Raw genomic sequence first — 18,777 nt, 5'->3', positions numbered from 1 at the left:
ACAGGTTGCACGTTTGCAAGCTTCCACTTTGTGTGAAAACAGGAGACAACTCTTGCGCACAGTTACGCAGGACTATTGCTGGAATACCATCTGGCCCGCTAACTTTATTCATGTCTAGACTTCGCAAAGTCTATATACTATTGAAGTTTCATGAAGTGACTCTACACTGATACGGAATTTATAGAATTTATAAAAATATTTTTAATTATAAGGTAACTCTGCGTAAGAATATTTTGTAGTACTTCATTCTCATTGCAGAATCGTGAAACAGAACATAGTATCAATGACATTCATGAGGAAGTTCTTCTGCCTGTTCTCTCACATCGTGCCTGGTCTACTTCTCATCGCATTAGGCTACACTGGCTGCGCACCCATTCTCTCTGTCGCCCTTATCACATTCTCCATGGGGTCGAACGGCGCAGCTACATTGACCAATCTTGTCAACCACCAAGACTTAGCACCTAACTTCGCGGGTTCTTTGTACGGAATTGCAAATGGAATCGGAAATACTGCAGGGTTTATCACTCCGATGGTAACGGCTTATTACACTAAGAACGGGGTAAGTAAAACGCACGTTTAGACATATGTTTAGACTAAACTTAAACTAATTAGTAAAGTAAATTAAACATATGTTTACAAAAGTTATTTTCGACGTCCGGAATACATGTACAGCTTGGTGTCATTTTTTTATATATGTATGTTTTTAATTACTTATTGATTTTCCTTGGTAATTTTGAACCAAGGTCCCTGAATTACAAAGCAAAAATGTACCTTACAAATAGATATAATTGTACTTATGTGATGTATGTATGTATCACTAATTAACAAAATCGGACGATCTGCATCTCAAACTACGTTCGTTGCTGTCTAATACATGAAAGTACGCAATATCGCTTTAATTTGTTCAGTCTATTCCATTATAGTTATAGATAAATTAAAATATATTTACTTATTGTTGTTGCTGTGTACTTTTAGTAGCAGTAGAACTCCTTGTGAAAGAATTCGTCCAGGGAAGTACTGCCCCCTGATCTATTTCTGCCGGCAAGCAGTAATGTGAACATTATCGCTTTCCGGGTTGGAAGGGTAAGGCTCAATATATATTGCGGCGGAACGGAAAGGAAGCGAATTTTTGTAACGATATTGTACATAACATAATGAACTTTATGGTCAATTGTGTAACGTACAAATAGATACGAGCCAAAAGTCACGTCACGCTTCTTCTGCGGAAATCTCGCGAATGCTCGAAATGCTTCTTCTGCGGAAATTCCGCAGCTGCCGTCGGCGACTCTTGGCGGGACGTGCCGCGAAGGCAGGCGCAGTGTGACTTCAAACGTCGACGACATACTACAGCGTCAAGGCGCGGTCGCTGGAATGCTCGAACATTCTAGGGAATGCTCGAGCATTCCAGCTTATAGCATAGCATTCCCTAGAATGTTCGAGCATTCCAGCGACTGGGCGCGCCTTCTCGCGTAGCGGGGTGAAATTGACGCTTCCATTTCATTCCGTTTCGCTGCAATGTAAATGAAGCCTAAGGGTGCTAGTGAAATTATAGGTACATAGGACTTGTCAACTTATGTCTAAGAGTGATGGCCACTGTGGCAGTGCCTCTAAGATCTTTAACATTAAAAGCACTAAGTGGCACTGCAACTGTTATGGATAGGCGTGTCGCTTACCACCAAACCCACGATTTGTTCGTCCCGTCTCATGGTATTATAAAGAAAGTAATTTAAACAATGTTAATTATATTGCAGAATTCATTCGCGGAGTGGCGACCAGTGTTCTTCACAGGGGCCTCCTTATATATTGCGTCGGCGATCTATTTCATGTTATTTGGCTCAGCAGAAACTCAGTCGTGGAATTACATTACTCCAGAGCCTGAAGAGGAAAACAAGCGACCCAGTACTAACTCCACCGACACCACCGTCACGATACCAATTAAAGCATAGACATTTGATTCTATGATATAGGACGTTTCAATTCGCAGAAGAAAGTACCTTATTATGGGGAATTAAGGTAGATAAATTATGCACCAGATGATGGCAAATGAAGTAATTTTATAAGTATTTGGAATTTTTGACCGACCACTTCTGCGTCTGTGCATTGGTACGTGTAGATTAGAGCCGCAATGGAAACTTTTTTCCTTAAAACACCTTATTTTATTTAATTAAAAAGTGACGCAAAAATTTTTATGGGAAGTTTTTATCTATAACTTTTATTTAATTAATTAAATATTTTATTTAATTAAGTAATATTATAAACTTTTAAGTTAAGTGAAAGATACTTAGTAATTATGAAAAGAGCGATTTACTTTATTTTTGTTAGGTTTCAAACATACGATAACAATATGACGTGAGCGTTTAAGTTGATGAAAAAAATCAAATAATGATGACAGAATTTAACTTTTGTTTTAAAGTATATATCAAAATCACAAATTATTTGGTATCTCAAAAGCTTTTGATATAATTAATATTTTACGAGCGGCAATTAATGACATTTGCTGTGTTTAATAGAATAAAATACACAAATATAGACTCTGACTGTTGGTGTTAGGAAAGACATTTTTGTTTTGTTTTTGCATTGCTCTGAAAATTAACAACTTTTACCATGATGAATCGCCTAAAGTTAATATTTTAGGTGATTAATATTCCCTACTCTATATTCCTACATAGGCTCGATTTATATTGCGGCGGAATGGAATGGAAGCGAGTTTTTGTAACGGTATTGTACATAGCATAATAAGCTTCATTGTAACATACAAACTACATAGAGCCAAAATCTTCCGCGGATTGCGCGAGCATTCTCGAGCATGCAAGCGCATTTCGCGTATGTATCGTTACAAAAATTAGCTTCCATTCCGTTCCGCCACTATATAAATTGACCCTTATTCGAACAAAATGTAATAGAATCCTAGATATTTTGTGGTAATTTCAGAGGTAACCGTAATAAAAGTACTTCTTAGTGTAATTAATGGAATTTATAAGGATGTAGAGTAATTAAGTTAACACCCAATGATAATTTATGTCTGTCAGTTTCCTAAAGGCCTTTGGGTCTTCTGAAGTGTAAAGCAATATTTATAGTAAGTGGCGATATTATGGTATTTCAAATTTTATTATGCTTTGAGAACGCGTTGATATTCAAAGTATTGTGTATTGTCTCAACTACAGCTTAAGTCGTTTTTTTCGTATGATTTTTTCTTCTGTAAATAAATAATATTATCTCTTATTGTAACAAAAATAAATAGTTAAGTTTCGCTATTGAAAAATATGTCTTAAATTTGATTTTGTATATTATGACTGTGATTAATGAATTTATTTAAATTTAGCATATGAGTCGTTTTATTTGATTTCTAACTTATAACTTAATATAAATGGGATAGGTATATTAACAAAGACCGTTGGTTATATTTAAAAATCATGTAATATATTTTAGTATATGTCTATCATACAGTATATACACAGGCATACTTTCCTTTCTTTTACATCAATATAATATTTTATTTAACTCTTAAAACATACATGACACAAATATAGTTAAAGAATTACGTATTTTTAATTCAAGACGTCTACATACTCAAAATATATTTAATTTTTAATAACAAGGTGGCTGGTATTAATATAAAACATTCAACTACAACGCGTAATTATCAATTAATTATATTGAAAAAAAAAATCCATTTACATAATACCATTAACTTTGCAAACTACTCTTACGTCTTTGGAATTACATCACCAAAACAACTTAGGTTATGGTCACTTTAAACTTTTAAGGCGGGAAACACAAGACGATGGACACAATCTAGGGTTAAATTTAATGCTGTTATAATGACTTCTAAATAAATGTAACATACATTACACAACAAACCGTAAAAATAAGTCACAATCGGTATTTTACGAGACCGTCAGTCTACAAACCTTGTTCTTCAAACATCATGTTTTAGTTGCTCATCAATAATGTGCACCAAGGAGCCAATTTGCACGCAATCAAAACGACGACAGTCGAATGCAGGTTTTTAAACGTAAGATTCTGATTCCGTGTCGGATTCGGAACAGTCCAATGCTAAAACATTTTGTCTATTCTTGTCAGTACCATTTGGCGGATCTCTGTACACTGGAGGTACAGATTTAGAACGAGATACTTTGTCGTCTTTGTTCACATGCACAGGCTGGAACTTCTTAAGCACTCTTTGATATACCATTTTCCTAGGCGGAACAGGCGGCGGCATGAGAGTGGGCTTCTTGTTATTTTTCTGCTCCTCGGAAAACACCGGCTGTACGGCAGTCGGAGTAGCTTTATAGATATCAGACGAAAACATCGACGTCTTATCTTCGTGGAATATATCCCTCCTGCGATTGTACACTGATGTGTACAAGGGCTCTATGTATTGGGTGGTATAACAGTTTTCAAAGGAGTTCTCACTGGCGGTAGACTCCGTTGATCGGCTGTTGAATGAGTTCTGCGGCTGGTACAGTGTATCACTGCTGCCTGAATCACTCTGCACGATTATGTTGGCTAAGGATTTAGACTGGTTTAATTTATTGTAATTACGGAGTCTCTGTTTTTTGCTTTCTTCAGGGCTATTCTCATGCGAGTTGTCAACGTAGGAGTGTGAATTTTGTAGTGGATTCAACATGTTTTTCTCTTGTTCCCTGACCACTGAAGGGGCGGCGCAGTTTTTGGTGCACAAGTGTGCGGGGTCGGAACGTCGCTTACGGCAAAAGTGGCCAGCGTTAATTTCATAATTTCCGTTTCGATTTCGATCGACGTTATTGTTAGTGTGCCCGTCATCGTTTACTTCTAAACTCTTCGTCCTTGCTGCTTGACGAGACCAATCATTTCTAGTAAAAATGGTGGCTGCCGGTGTTAACTTCCCATCAGATTTGTTCTGTGAGGATTCTCCTTGATTCTTGTTCATTTGACCATATATATTTTCCGTGTTGTAATTATTCGATTTATTACTATAATTAGGGCTCTTCTTCTCCCAACCAGTGTAAACACGAGCATAATTGGAATTTGAGTTCGATACAATGTCCGAGTGTGTTTGATAGTGGTTTTGTCTTTGAATATTCTCTGTGAACATCGCTAAATCTTGAATATTACTGTAAACTATGTTTTCTTGACTAGACACAAAGTCGCGTTTGTTTTCGATTGATTCCTGTTTAGATTCTAATAGATTATCTGAACTTTTAGCTCTATTAAAATTTTTGTTATTTGTGTTTTTCTCTGGTTCTTGTGATTCAGCAAACATGCTGTAAACTTTTGAAGTGCGCGCTGCTTTAGAGACGTTACTTCTCGGTGGTTTTTGCGGCTCCATCCCTGTTAAGTATTTGGCTGGGCTTTGTCCGTAAATGTCAGCCGTTGAGCGTTGCACTGCCGTTTTGGTGACATAGTTCCCTTTTCTTTCCTCGTGACCATTTGAGATTCCAATATTTACTGATTTATGCATGTATCGATCTCCAATATACGATGAAGTGTACAAGTCCTCGTTGACAGTGTTGTAAATGTCTGTTTTATTCGAGTAAATGTTTTGTTGTTGTCGTTGAACTACTTGGGGTAGTCCATTGACGTTGTGATTATCGATGTGGTACCGTGCCACTACTTTGGAGTCCTGCTGCAGATTGCATGTCGGTGCTGACAGACTATGCAGAATGTTTCTCGGTGCCGGGCTATTACCTCCGTTGCTGTTAGAATCATCTTCTGACAAAGTCAAGCCTGAATCTCTGCTGAGGGATAGTTTCTCCTTCCGTGGCGTTGAAAGTTCCATGGAATCCAGGGATATTCCAACAGAGTGTAGGCTATCACTTTCTTCAGCGCCCGAGTCTAGAAGCGCGTTTGATGGTTCAGGAGACCCATTTCCAAGGAGACCGGTAATTTGTGGACCAAAAAGGGCTTCTGCTTTCACTATGAGGAGTTCAACAACCATTGGCACTGCTTTGGGAGCTTTATCACAAGGGGTACTGGGCCAAAGAAGGCTTGGACCGACACACACGCCGAGATTCATCGGGCACATAAGATTGATGTTAGATTTCTTCGCGATCGCTTGCAGGAGGCACACGAAATATGTTAGCATATTGTAGTGAGCTTTTGGCATCTTCAGCAGTAATGATCGCACGGCGGTTACTTTTTCTGTCTGAGGCAAACCTGAAAGACAAAGATATAATTTACATAAATCACGGCAGGTATGTGTTAGAAAATTTATTTCTGTCTTTTTTTTTAACTCTTTACTTATTTAATAGCTTTGATCACTATTGAACATGCCAGCCCCTTCAGAAAAACAATACATAAAGAAAACAGGTAAATAAAAACACTACCTAACTAAAACATGTACGCGGTAATACTTGTACGTTCAGACAAAACGGATTGAAACCACCGTTAAATCTACCAAAATACCCGTACCCTGATAGGTTCCGCACGAACCCACTCGAAGAACAGATGCTATGCATCTTCATATTTACTCCTAAATAGCTTACCCAGCACTTGTAGCCATGAGGGATACAGCTCCGATACAAGCAGCGGCTGTGGTAATGCTCTAAAGAACTCCTTTACCAACGCGGCTAGCAGCAGCACTGGAGCTCGATCCAACTCTGCACAGCCTTCAGCCCATGGGCCTAAAGTGTCCAGCTGTCATAAAAACAACATTATGAGAGTTTTATTCCTTGATGCAGTAAAGCATTTCCGCCTAGTTCTTGTTTTCATACTTTTAAGGACTTTGAACTGAGGTAGTATTCGCATGTACGCGGGTTTGGCATCATGATGCCTGCATTTAAAACAATGCAACTAGACAAGGCAGATAAAAAACAATAAAAAAATCATCTGAGAAAAATTGAAATATAACCAAATCGTATTACAGAGATTTCTATGAAACAACTCCACTAGCTTTATTGTGATTATTAATAATTACAAAGATCGAAAACTGGCTGCGGTGAAGGTTCTAAAATCTCTCACTGGATATCACTAGCGGCTCAGATTCAATACAAAAATCTTTAACAAAACACGGAGAATTTCGACAACTCGATAGCTTGACCCGTAGCTCAGTTGATAAGTGCAATATGGTCGTGGGTTCAAGTCACTTTAATAGTTTTCTTACCTTATCTCTAAGAAGTCTTAAAGCTTTAGCATTAGCACTTCTGCGGAAGACACCATGTGTCAAGGGTGCTGTGACCCTGAGCCGTTTAAGGGCATGAAGCAAAGCTGGTGGTGGCGTGCCATTGCAGAGTCGCGTCAGGGTCACTCCGAATAACCGCCCGCCGCGACGCAGCAGTCTCAAACCACGGCCTGGAGTCGCGCTGCCACTAAAAAGTCGAACATCACCATCAATTCCTATGTTAACACTTCACACATCTCAATATTAAGCACCGGTGTCATCTTAAGAAAAGGTTAAAGGACTAAACCGAGGTTGGTATCATAATCACTATATCTTCAAAATGACATGATCAGCACAAGGACTGGGTCGCAAAACGACCATCTATGCGAAATACTTTAACTTGCAATGACTTAGTAGCAAAACGGCCATATCGTTAAATAGACTACATGTTAAAACGACAAAGGTAAAAAGTTTAAAAAATAATTTAAAAAAAATTAGATAACATCACATACGTTGCACTAATCCCAAAGTAAGTAGCTAAAGCACTTGTGTTATAGAAACAACGACGATGTCACAAACACTCAGACCGGAGACAACATAGAAAAGTTGGTTTTTCTACACTGATCCGGCAGGGGATAGATAGAACCAGGGATCTCAGAGATGGTGACGCCATGAAAACGGGTGTGCAAGCCATTCGATCACGAAGCTCATGTGCAGGTATAATCAAGATCTCCTTTATGGTTAAACAAAGTCATACACTCATCACAAGTATTTAGGGATCGAGCATGTTTTTGCTAATAACTGAAAATCGTTTTTAATACTGCACACGTCCGTCACTTACTCGACTAGGGCCCATTGAAAACCAGCGTCAAAGCCTGGTCTTGGTTGTGACTTTAGGAGATTAGGACACTTGTGCACGTCACAGCCGCACACATGTTAGTACAGTATTATGTAACTTGTTATTTAAATGTTGTTACATTGTTTTCTTGTGTTATTTCTGGTTTTACTTATATTAGTCTTTGTTTGTGCCTTATTTTATATTGTGGCGTTGCAATAAATGGTTTCTATTTCTATTAATATGTTTTTTTAACACCAATGGATTTCTTTTTGTCATTTTGACTGCCTCCGTGGCCGAACGGTTACCATACCGGACTGCCACGCAGAGGTCCCCGGGTTCGATTCCCGGGCCGGGAGAAATATTTGTATGGCCTACATTTATTTCTCTCGTGAGTTTGGGTGTAATTTGTGGTTGTCTATGTGTGTGTCCATGGCACCCGCGACACAGGGTTTCCCTAGTGCGGGGCTATGTTGAGTGTGTGCGTTATTATTATTATTATTATTTTTATTTTCAAAATCAAATTATGAAATAGATAAAAAAAGTCCATCGGTGTTAAACAAAATTCATTAAAAAAAAACCAGATTTTTAGGAATTGGCAATAACGTGCTTGATCCCTAGATACTTTTGATGTGTGTGTTTTATTCGAAAATGACTTAAGAGCCCGTACTTCGGTGCGAATCCAACCGGTTCTCTTACATAAGAAGCAAACGTTATAATAACTAAATTATCACAAAAAATAATTGTAACTTTTTTATAAAAAGCAAACCGACTAAATATATTGAAAATCATTAAACGGCTGAAGTGAATTAATTACAATTATGAATTTTACTTACTTTTTTATACTCTGGTTTTTTTTCTTCAATTCGAAGACCAGCCCGCACGGATTATTTTTGGAGTTGACATGCTCCAAGTCGAAACCGTCTTCATTGGACAATGTTTGTCTTATTCGCGACATCTGGAAATAAAACAATTATTGCGTGAGATAACGCTCTCAATCAAAATGGTTTTATTCTTCAATTTCATAAAACAACAAAATATCCAAAATATGTTATATTATATTCATCATCATAATCATAACACATGTATGTATTTCTGCTGAGAATGGGACACCTGTAATGTGATTATTATGGCTTTATTTGCAGTTATCTGGTTACGTGTTAAGGACATTAACGTGTACTCAAAAAGTTTTATTTACCTCTTCGGCCATGTAAGTTGTATTACGATGTCTCCCCCAATAAACGCAAGTGATAAGTAAGTAGTACAGCCGTCCGAAGTGACAACACATTTTTTGAGATATCATAAAAATCACAATTCAGTTTAAGAATATTGAAATGAAAATGACTGAAACATTGAAGTTTAATAATATCTCAGCTATGCATCATGAGGGTTACTTCCGATAAGTTGAACACGTTACCTAATTTTAACTGTTTTAAAAGAGAATTTTGTGCTCTATCTTTTTCTATTTGAAAAGGATATTTGACCACTTGTCACTTAGTCGAGTTTTAGTTAGTGGATGGCTATCTAAAGTACATGTAGGTTCAAAAACACTCGGCAAATAAGAGGCAAGTGTTCGACCAACTATGGTACTACTGCCCTGTTAAATTCCTTAATAATTGTTACTGGTGTAATTACAAGTACAATGGGACTTGTCAACTTATGTCTCAGGGTTACGTTCGCAGTAGCGGTGCCCCTTAGATCTTTGCGATTTAAAGCTGCAACAGGTGTGTTGCTTACCATCAGGCGCAAGACTTGTTCGTCCCGTCACTTGGTTTCATAAAAAAACTTAGATGATAACAAGTCATATGGGTCCAAAATATGACAACTACATTGAGTTTTATGCATTAGTGTTCATACCTGAATGGCATGTGGTCTTTCGATTCCGTGCAGCGGAGTGGGTGGTGCGTCTCGAGCAGTGCGTACACATAGCGTAAATTCGGTGGCTGCTCCCAATCGACCTTCCGTTTCATTCTCTCCTTCACCTTCGGCCTCACCCTCGCCTTCTGTACCTCCGTTCTGAAGAACGTGTAACGCTTGACGCACTACGCATCTGGCGCTCATTTCTGGACCCACGGATACCGTTTTACACTGAAAATATAAAATAGTAATATTTAAACTCGTTTGCAACAAATAAAAATCATATATTTAGTCATAGAATTCAGTTTTATTTCCATTTTATTTTATTATTCGAATTAGGGACTTTGTTGACAGCTTTGGCAAAAGAAAATAGTTACTTACAAATTCAATGCTTGTTGTGAAGTCTTTATAGAAGATCTGGATGTTTGTCGACTTTGGTTCCGTGGCCAATTGCGCGTTTAGTGCATTTTGCACTTTCCTGTAATAACAAAACGAAGCAGTGAGAACAACAATTCATATAAACGTGTACCAGTAGATGTACTAATTGTGTTGGGATACCGTACCTGTACCAAGTATCGCGCGCAGCTTGCGTAGGGTAGGTGGCGAGATAGTTGGCAACCCCCGTAGACGTGGGCCAACCAATAAGGAAGCCTGTATCATCACCATCAGGGAGCGATATCCATAATTCGGCCAGTCTCACACTCTCCTTCAATTTGAAGCAATTTGTGCCTCGTGCTTTGCCCACGAGCAGCAGGTCGCTGAATAGAAACAAATGACGATCTAGCGGTGGGGACGTAGTGCCCAACGGGCACAACTGGACGGGCGCCTCCATGATGAATGTCCTAGGAGACAACGAGCTGCTATTGGGCGTGACGATGTCCAGACTTGGGCGTTTGCGAAGACTTTTTGATTTCTGTAAAGAAAAGGACAGTAGTGCTATAAATAAGGCGGGAGTCAATAGTGGCATAGCGATGATTTCTGCCGCTCGGGGCCAATCTTATATTTGTTGTCTTCTCTATTTTCACGATTACAAAAGTAGTTCGTTCTGACATGGTTCTAACTGGCTCGGCTCGATTGTGTTGTTGTATTGTTCAGGATCATGGTTCGTTTTCTTAAACAATGGCATTTATTTTCTAATTTTAAGTAAAAAAGAATATTTTGTTAAGTCAGGGCTCGCCGCTGCCCCCAATACTGTGCCGCCCGGGGCCATGGTGGTCAACCTACATCTGTACGTATTTTCAAATTTTATGAATAGACTTCAAGACACTCAAACTCCAACAAGTTTTAATTCAAGAAAATATTACGTTGTGCCAGTAAAAAAGACGATTAATTTAAACCTATACTTAGTATTTGCATTTTTTGAGAACACGCTTCACGACATCCAAACCTTAATAAGTTTTTTAAAAATTCGTTCTCTAAATTGAGATCGATTAAGTGGTTGAGTTACTGCGGCCGCTTGTTATTGTATCGGAGTTACGAACCTGAGCATGGTGCGAGGCAAGTGCAGCAGGTGCATCCGCATCGTGCAAGGCGAGGTAATCGTGTGGAAAGAGATCCTGCACGCGCTCCAGGTCTGATAGTCGCGCAGCACGTCGCGGAGCGCAGCCTCCGCCCACCAGTCGCTCATATTGCGCCAACCGCTCGATCTGAAACAAGAAAAACATCCTGAGTCTATATATAAAACATTCACACTCATTGACTTACAATTACATGGACGTCGGGTCCGCGCTAAAAAGTGTCCGAACTTATAGGGCGTTAAAATCGTATACAGAGCGTCATTCACGCTTTAGTCTTCGTTTGTTCGACTGACAGCGAAGCAAGCAAAATTAGACAGTACTGCGGTGACATTAGAATTTAAATTCAACGTTTTAGCTTTTTCATATTCCTTTACACGTCACTACGTTTAAATAGGTTGACTTGGGACATTTTTTCGTGGTTTTTGTATTAGACCCGTCGTCCATTTATTTGTAAGTCAATGTTCACACTACATAACTGATATTTTTATATTATTGTTGTTATTCGATTTAATTTAATTTAATTGATTTAGTGTCTGATTGTATTAGTATTAGAATTTTATTTTTACTTTTTTGAAATCGTGATGTTCAATTTTTATGACAGGCCATGGTATCAGCGAGGATTATGTGATTAGCATAGTCCTCAGATGCTGAGTCATGGACCTTTTTGACATGCTTTTTTTATGCTTATTTGTTTTAACTTTTTTTTTCAATTCTTTTTCCTACTTTTTCTATTGTTTTTTTTGTATTTATGAACGAATTGTTTAATATTTTATAATTGTTTGTATTTTAAAATGTATTTTGCATGTCAAATAAGGACGATTTTTTAAAAATATTTTTATATAATACTACAAAGTAGACCATATACCACCACAAGGTCGGGCATTTCTGCAGTCAATGCTCCTCAAGATCTTCGAGGTCATCAGAATGAACTAAGAATGAACCGTCCTAGATAGTTGTTTAGTAGATAGGCACATCCGAGTATTTACAATTTAAAGAGTCACGCTCTTAAGCGGAAGTGTCGCTAGTAATAGAAGAACTTTTAATAATACATAATTTATGCACCGATTGTACACGGTAATGAGAAAGTTGGAGTTAACACAATAACAGTAAGTAACAAAAAATATCCTTTAACGCTAGACAAACCCTTGAGAAAATAATATACAAACTCAATATGCATTGAACCGAGTATAACAGTCTATTAAGTTTCTATTGAGAAGCAGCGATTGTAATATAAAATTCTCATCGCATCGTACGTGTTCTTGCGACGTCGACGTCCTGAGGGTAACTTCCCGGGCGCCTCACGACGAATCCCTCAAGCGTGTCCACCACAATACTACCTTATTACGAAAGGACAAAGGCCCGTGAGAAATACACGAACACCGTATCTATATTTTAAGGTATTTCTTCAACTGCCTACATACTTGTAGCATTAAATGATACAAGTGTCGGCAGTACACAATAACGAAGTCACGTACGCACGATTGCGTTAGCATTTGGGAATAAATGCAGAACGCATTCGAATGCACACTAAATTATCTGCACAAACTGCGAGACAAACGATCCCCTTAATCAAAATTTACATAAATTTAATTGGTTTTTTAAAGCGGTAAAAAGACTTCGACTTCTTTGAATGGTAGTGAATGGTTTCGATTGAAGTGGTCGTGTTCAGTGAATCGTAAAATTATGCATTTGAATCACGACCAGCATTAGTCGTCGTAGCGTGCTACCTGACTCCATTATGTTTTTTGAACTCGATATGAGCTTTGCTTATCATCATCTAGTCTTTTGTAAGATTACAAAGTCAAAATGATCGCTTTCATTAATCACGGGATGCAAGTAGAGCGAATTTGACACGCTAAAACATTTTTTTTTATCTTAGTGTTAAAGGATAATTTGTAGAGGTATTAACGGTTGTTAAAGTGCAAAAAGTAAGTAGTAAATAGCCAAACATTGTGGAGCTATTAAGATCTCATTGTGCGGACACGATACAAAATTATTGTACTGTAAACAATCATGTCAACGTGCGCGCCGACGCGATCCAACGCGCTCTCGACGATTTTCATTTGAATGCGCAACTTGACATAGACGTGACATAGACCGTTAGAAGTTTAAACTTGTGTGATTAGTGATTACACCAACAGCAGTACGATACTGCGTCATTTTAATTTGATAACAGTGAAGTGTTAATGTGTTAGCACTTGAGAAATGTACTTTTAAGCATTTTGACAGCTGTAGTTATGAATTTGGAGAAGTGTTAGGTTTGAGTGCACGCTTCGCTAGTTCGCGTTGACATGTGCACGATAGGAAATGTACACTGCAAAAAGTTAACATAAATTAAAGTCTTTCGTCATTCAGTAAATGAAAGATTTCCTGCTTAAATCAATGAGATAAGTACAATTAAATCAACCCGCATTTAATGTGTTCTGGGTATTTAAAAAAATGAGCGATGCGTAAAGAGGATTTGAGCTTAGTAAACAAAAGGCAAATATTTGTTCTTTTCAAGATAAAAAACGGTCAAAAGGGAATTAGTTGAAAATCTTTTCTTTAGGCATTAAAACGCCATTTGTTGTTGCATTGTTTGCTCCTCAATCACCACCTGTGAGCTTGGGTAAATACTGGGAATTTGGAGCAACAGATAGACATGGAAACGTTATCTGTGGACGTGTTACACGGAATTGCACTTTCTAAGTCAAATGTTTAGTTTAGAGTAAGTGAGGACGTAAGTTAGATAAGCAAGTGAACTGTCCTAAAACGAGATAACCCGATGCGAGTGCGTCGCCCATGCTTTATGGACTGAGCTTTTACAAATTTATCATTATCTCCGTCGTTTCCTGTTTTAGCGGCCACGCCTTAGGTCGTTAGCTTTTGCTGTTTCACTCCTATACTAACTTATTGTCTTTGGGTTCTAATTCGCATATTGTACAAGATGTAACATGTTATACAATAAATAGACATCAGTTTACAATACAGACTGGGTGTGTGGTTTGCAAGAAGTGAAATTTTAAGACTCAAAGTGTAATTTTGTGAAGTTACAAAGAACAGTATTTTGTAAGATCTAATGTAGCGTTAATTATAACCAGTTAACCATAATTAGCGCTTCGGACGGGGCTTCTAAACGCCGTGGAGAATAACACATTGTTCTCATTACCACTAATATCTGTATTGTGTTGCGCTATACAGCCTCACAAATTCACAAGTTATCATTTAGGTCATTAACCTACTTCGCCAACTTTCATGGTGTTTGATATCAATTTAGCGCAATGGAGCTCAAAGATTTACATAAGATGCAAAATAAATATACAAAGAAAAATTTTGTCGACCTGGTTGGACCTGAACCCACGTCCATGCTGCACCGTAACATTAACTCTGATCATCTGAGCCACGGGTCGTCGAATTCTCCTATATGTTTTTGTTATAGATCTTTGTATTGACTTTTTTCGGCATTCGTAGCCGCTAGTGACATCTAGTAAGAGATATTTGAGTAACCTTCTCACCGCAGCCGATATCTTTACAGGTATCACAACTGACGCAGATGTCGCTTTTCGATCAAAATGGATTTTATTGAGATTTTTTGTGAACCAATTCCTCTAGTTTTGTTATGATTACGAATATGAAAGTCAAACACTCTCTTTTTTTACGTCTCTGGTACGTCCACTACCACCAACACTACGGTGCATGGTGGACGTGTGAAGTCCCACCAGGTCGAAATCCCAATATTATAAAAATTTTAACAAAATATACAGAAATGTGTTGTATAGTAATTGGCGAAATAGTTTCCATTATAATAACTAAGTCGTGCATAACTAACGTGGCAAATTACGAACTTTAATCTTGACCTTTCGTACTTTATGCAAACAAACAACTTTTACTAAACGGTATTTATACAAAAGTGAAATGTGTTATCAACAATCGTATCGAAGTCTCGTTTTCACCAGGATGAGTCGACAGTTCGTGTAGTATCGGTTACAACAATGGTCGGATGTGTGTCACCGCCTTTAGCCATCCCGCTGTGTGCCGACCTTTACTAAGAGATGTCACTCAGATATCAAAGTTGACTATGTGCTAGTGTTGCAGTTCCGGTTGCAGTGTTACATTAAGAAAAGAATCTCAAGTTAGATCTCGTGCGTATTTATAGACGATTACACGTTACACTGTGTTGAAACATATAAAATATTCAGATAACAAATTTCCTCCATGGTGAGTCACCGTGTTCCGTGAATTTATAAACAAGTAAATGCATACTCCTGTATTATGAATCGTTAATAACCTTTAGCAGTAAACCTTCAACCGATATTGTCAAGCAATAATTTCACCTGATAATGGCGCCACGAGAGAAACGAGCTCACTCGATAATTACGTCTGCATTTTTTGCCGATTGGCGAAAATGGAGAGTTTCAATCACGCTCGAATCTGTGTTATGTTGTTTTGTTTTTTTTTTCGCTGCAGTTATGTTTATAATTGATTCAAGGCAAACGACGCATTTGCAGATTGCTGATTTGACCCGATTTCTATCTGGTTCATATGAAAGTTACCATTTGCGAGTGCAAATTGCCTTTCGACACTTAATTTCCTCTTTAATGTTGTTAATTTCGTCCTCTTATTTCTTTGTGACAAAAGGTGAAAGAAGGTGTTATTTATCATTCATTGTGGCTTAAAATGTTTTCATAATTTTTATTTAGATTCACAAAAACCAAAACATAAGCCGTCCTTATCATAAACAACGTAATCGACATTTTTAACAAAATTGAGTTCTCAGCTACCTGGAATCAGCAAAACGAGATCTACAACCCCCTCCTAATCGATTTTTTAATATCTTATTTATTTCAGTTTTATTGCTAAGTAAAATCTGCGTTATTGATATTTTTCAAAGAACAAAAAAAACTAAGTGCCATTATCTCGATAGTCACCAAAATGCTAATGCGTTGTTTATGACATAATAATAATATAATATACATATATTATAATAGGTTTCTCACAGATGGCGCTACGGCACATACGGTTCTCCTGTGGGTTACATTCAGTCAGAAACAGTAGGTGTAGTGCTCTGCATATTCAGTACAGTACAATGCATTCAGGGTGCTGATGGGGCTGCGCGGTCTTGTAGCGCGTCTGCGGAGGCACGTGTCGATTGCTTCTACATCACGATGCGAAAACGTTGCACATCCCTGGCGCGCCGGGTTCGGGCCGGCACCAACAGCACTTGAGCATGATAGCGAACCGGCTCGACTGTCCCTAAGTGAATAATTGTTTTATGATCCACATACATAAAAATAAGTAGTAGTGTAGTGTTTATGTCTTCTCCGTCGTTTTTGTGTACATGTACTAACATGAGTATTTAAGTGTAACTGTTACTAACACTAAATGGGTCCATGTTACCTTAATAATCGAAATTTTATATTTTATACAAAAAAACCGTCTAATAATACTTGTATCGAAAGCAAAGCTCAGCAACAGCACATAAACGCATTTGTGAGGTCTGCCGATTCGTTCCGTAACTCAGTTGGGAGAACGGTTATCTCTGGCCTGGCAAGAAGGCAAGAAGGTGCTGATTCGAATCCAGCAGGATCAGGTGTTCATTCGACCTTTGTATCAATAATAACACCAACATAGTGGAGTATTTTCACAAAAAATATTAATAACTTGGTAATAAAAAGATGATATTCAGTAAAATAAATATACCACTAAAGAAAATGAAACTATTTTTCCGGATTTAAATCGTATGTGTAACAATCGCGAAAACCTAAGAACTCGATATATATCACTAAATTCAACAGTCTATCTAATTTGAAAAATAAAACAAATAAAATATCAATTTTATAAGTCTACAATATTATGGAATGTCATACTGAAGTAATTACATAAGGTATCTCAATTTTTACACAACTAAATTTCATTAAGAAATTTATTATAAAAAGATCTTTGTTTCTAATTCTAAAAAGTCACACAGACACTTTCATCCTAAAATGAGGTTACTACGTTGGTCATCACTCAATCTCGATTGGGTGATTAATTATGATGATAGACAAGTTATATAATCCCTTGTACATCGGCACGTAATACATACTTAATAAGTATGTGATGGCATTCAATGTCACCTCGCCCTTTCCTTCGTTTACGTAACACCACTGATTGCCCCAATTAGCGCTCCTCGTGTATGAAATGTGTTCGAAGAGAATGGAATTAAATTACTAAGACACTGAATTAGATTGGGAAGAGATAAAAGCAACATATTTCGTTACGCATTTCCAGAGTTAGGTCAATCTCTTTAAATCATGAACTTGAGCATCATTTCTTAATTAAAAAATGCGATTCCGAAACCAAAATCTATGACACAGTTTATAATGATGGGTCACAAGCTAGCTGCATAAACTGTCAGAAAACGGTTGAAAATGTGTACCTTACGTCGCTTACGTAACGTTCAAAATTGCAGTTTAACATATTCACTGTCAATGACTCCACCTGTAGGGCTAGCACGACAGGGCGCGACGCGATATATGTGCGAGAGCGATATAAAGTGCGAGATCTCTATGCGAGAATAACAGTATCTCGCGCTTTATGACGTTCTCGCGCTATTCGCGCCCTATCGTGCTGGCCCTACTGGAGTCGCAAATTGGCATCAACCATATGCCTACGCATACCTATGGAGTCGCAACTACATACTACTTCAATGTCAAATATTTTGGTTGGACTTGTAGAACAAGCCCTAATTTTTTAAACTTGTGAATTGGGTAGTCTTTTATATGAGGTGTAATTTATCTAAAATAACAATATAATTTGAATATATTTTATATAACGTGAGAGTAAAAGACAAAACCAATCTACTATTTCACACAATCCCGGTGAACTTACGGCATTTATGTGGGTGACTATGAACGTGTTAAAAAAGTGACACATTTTATTGGCTTAAGATCATTGACCTACCTTATGGTATTGCATTACCTACCATTAGAGTATGACAACGTCAATTCCTATGTAATGTTTTCGGGCGTGTTTATACGATTCGGTTTTGTATAACCAATACGAACATTCACGCAATCATTTCTAAACATAAACAACTAAGAAACATGGTAATAAAATGTCGTTGTCTGCCTTACAAAGAAAATTAGAAACTTGTAGAAAATGGCGTAGTTCTCCGAAGGGCGTGCTTAGTAAACATGTTTGACATAAGAAAGTGAAAGGTGACTTAACTGCTTACTATGAGTAACTAGCGTTCGATATTTCCGATTTACAAATATAAGGGTACATTGAGGTTCTCTGTGTATTGTACGAAGTATAGTATGGTCAGAAGATTTGTATTTTAAAGATAAGTGAGATCATTTAGTATTTAGTCCACGTACGAAGCCGGGACAGACTTAATAGTCCATCCCGGTTAATATATATAATGGTAATAATACCATCCCGCGTGACGAGGGCTTCGTGACAACAGAAACCGAGAACATCGTAAGTATCTCGATCTGGCGCACGAGACCACAGATATATGGTCTCCA

General features: G+C 37.8%; 2 protein-coding genes across 2 annotated transcripts in view; one reads left to right on the top strand and one right to left on the bottom strand.

Moving 5' to 3' along the window:
• The window catches only part of LOC113231259 (putative inorganic phosphate cotransporter), a 45,075-nt gene extending 42,871 nt beyond the window's left edge, over positions 1-2,204 (top strand). The window contains exons 8-9 of the mRNA XM_026465493.1: positions 259-559; positions 1,752-2,204. Coding sequence (XP_026321278.1) covers positions 259-559; positions 1,752-1,946 — 496 coding nt within the window. The 3' untranslated portion in view covers positions 1,947-2,204. The remainder of the gene's footprint in view (positions 1-258; positions 560-1,751) is intronic.
• Positions 2,205-3,457: 1,253 nt separating this feature from the next.
• Positions 3,458-18,777, bottom strand: part of LOC113231438 — a 182,282-nt gene continuing 166,962 nt past the window's right edge. The window contains exons 4-11 of the mRNA XM_026465758.1: positions 11,255-11,419; positions 10,337-10,686; positions 10,155-10,251; positions 9,774-10,004; positions 8,753-8,874; positions 7,085-7,289; positions 6,468-6,618; positions 3,458-6,138 (exon numbers count right to left, since the gene is read on the bottom strand). Of these exons, the coding sequence (XP_026321543.1) occupies positions 4,010-6,138; positions 6,468-6,618; positions 7,085-7,289; positions 8,753-8,874; positions 9,774-10,004; positions 10,155-10,251; positions 10,337-10,686; positions 11,255-11,419 (3,450 nt within the window). The 3' untranslated portion in view covers positions 3,458-4,009. The remainder of the gene's footprint in view (positions 6,139-6,467; positions 6,619-7,084; positions 7,290-8,752; positions 8,875-9,773; positions 10,005-10,154; positions 10,252-10,336; positions 10,687-11,254; positions 11,420-18,777) is intronic.

This window comes from Hyposmocoma kahamanoa, unplaced genomic scaffold (assembly GCF_003589595.1).
Source record: "Hyposmocoma kahamanoa isolate Upper Pololo Valley unplaced genomic scaffold, ASM358959v1 65, whole genome shotgun sequence".
Lineage (NCBI taxonomy): Eukaryota > Metazoa > Arthropoda > Insecta > Lepidoptera > Cosmopterigidae > Hyposmocoma > Hyposmocoma kahamanoa.
Note: the sequence above shows the minus strand (reverse complement) of the source record. Positions and strands in the feature narration are given on the sequence as shown.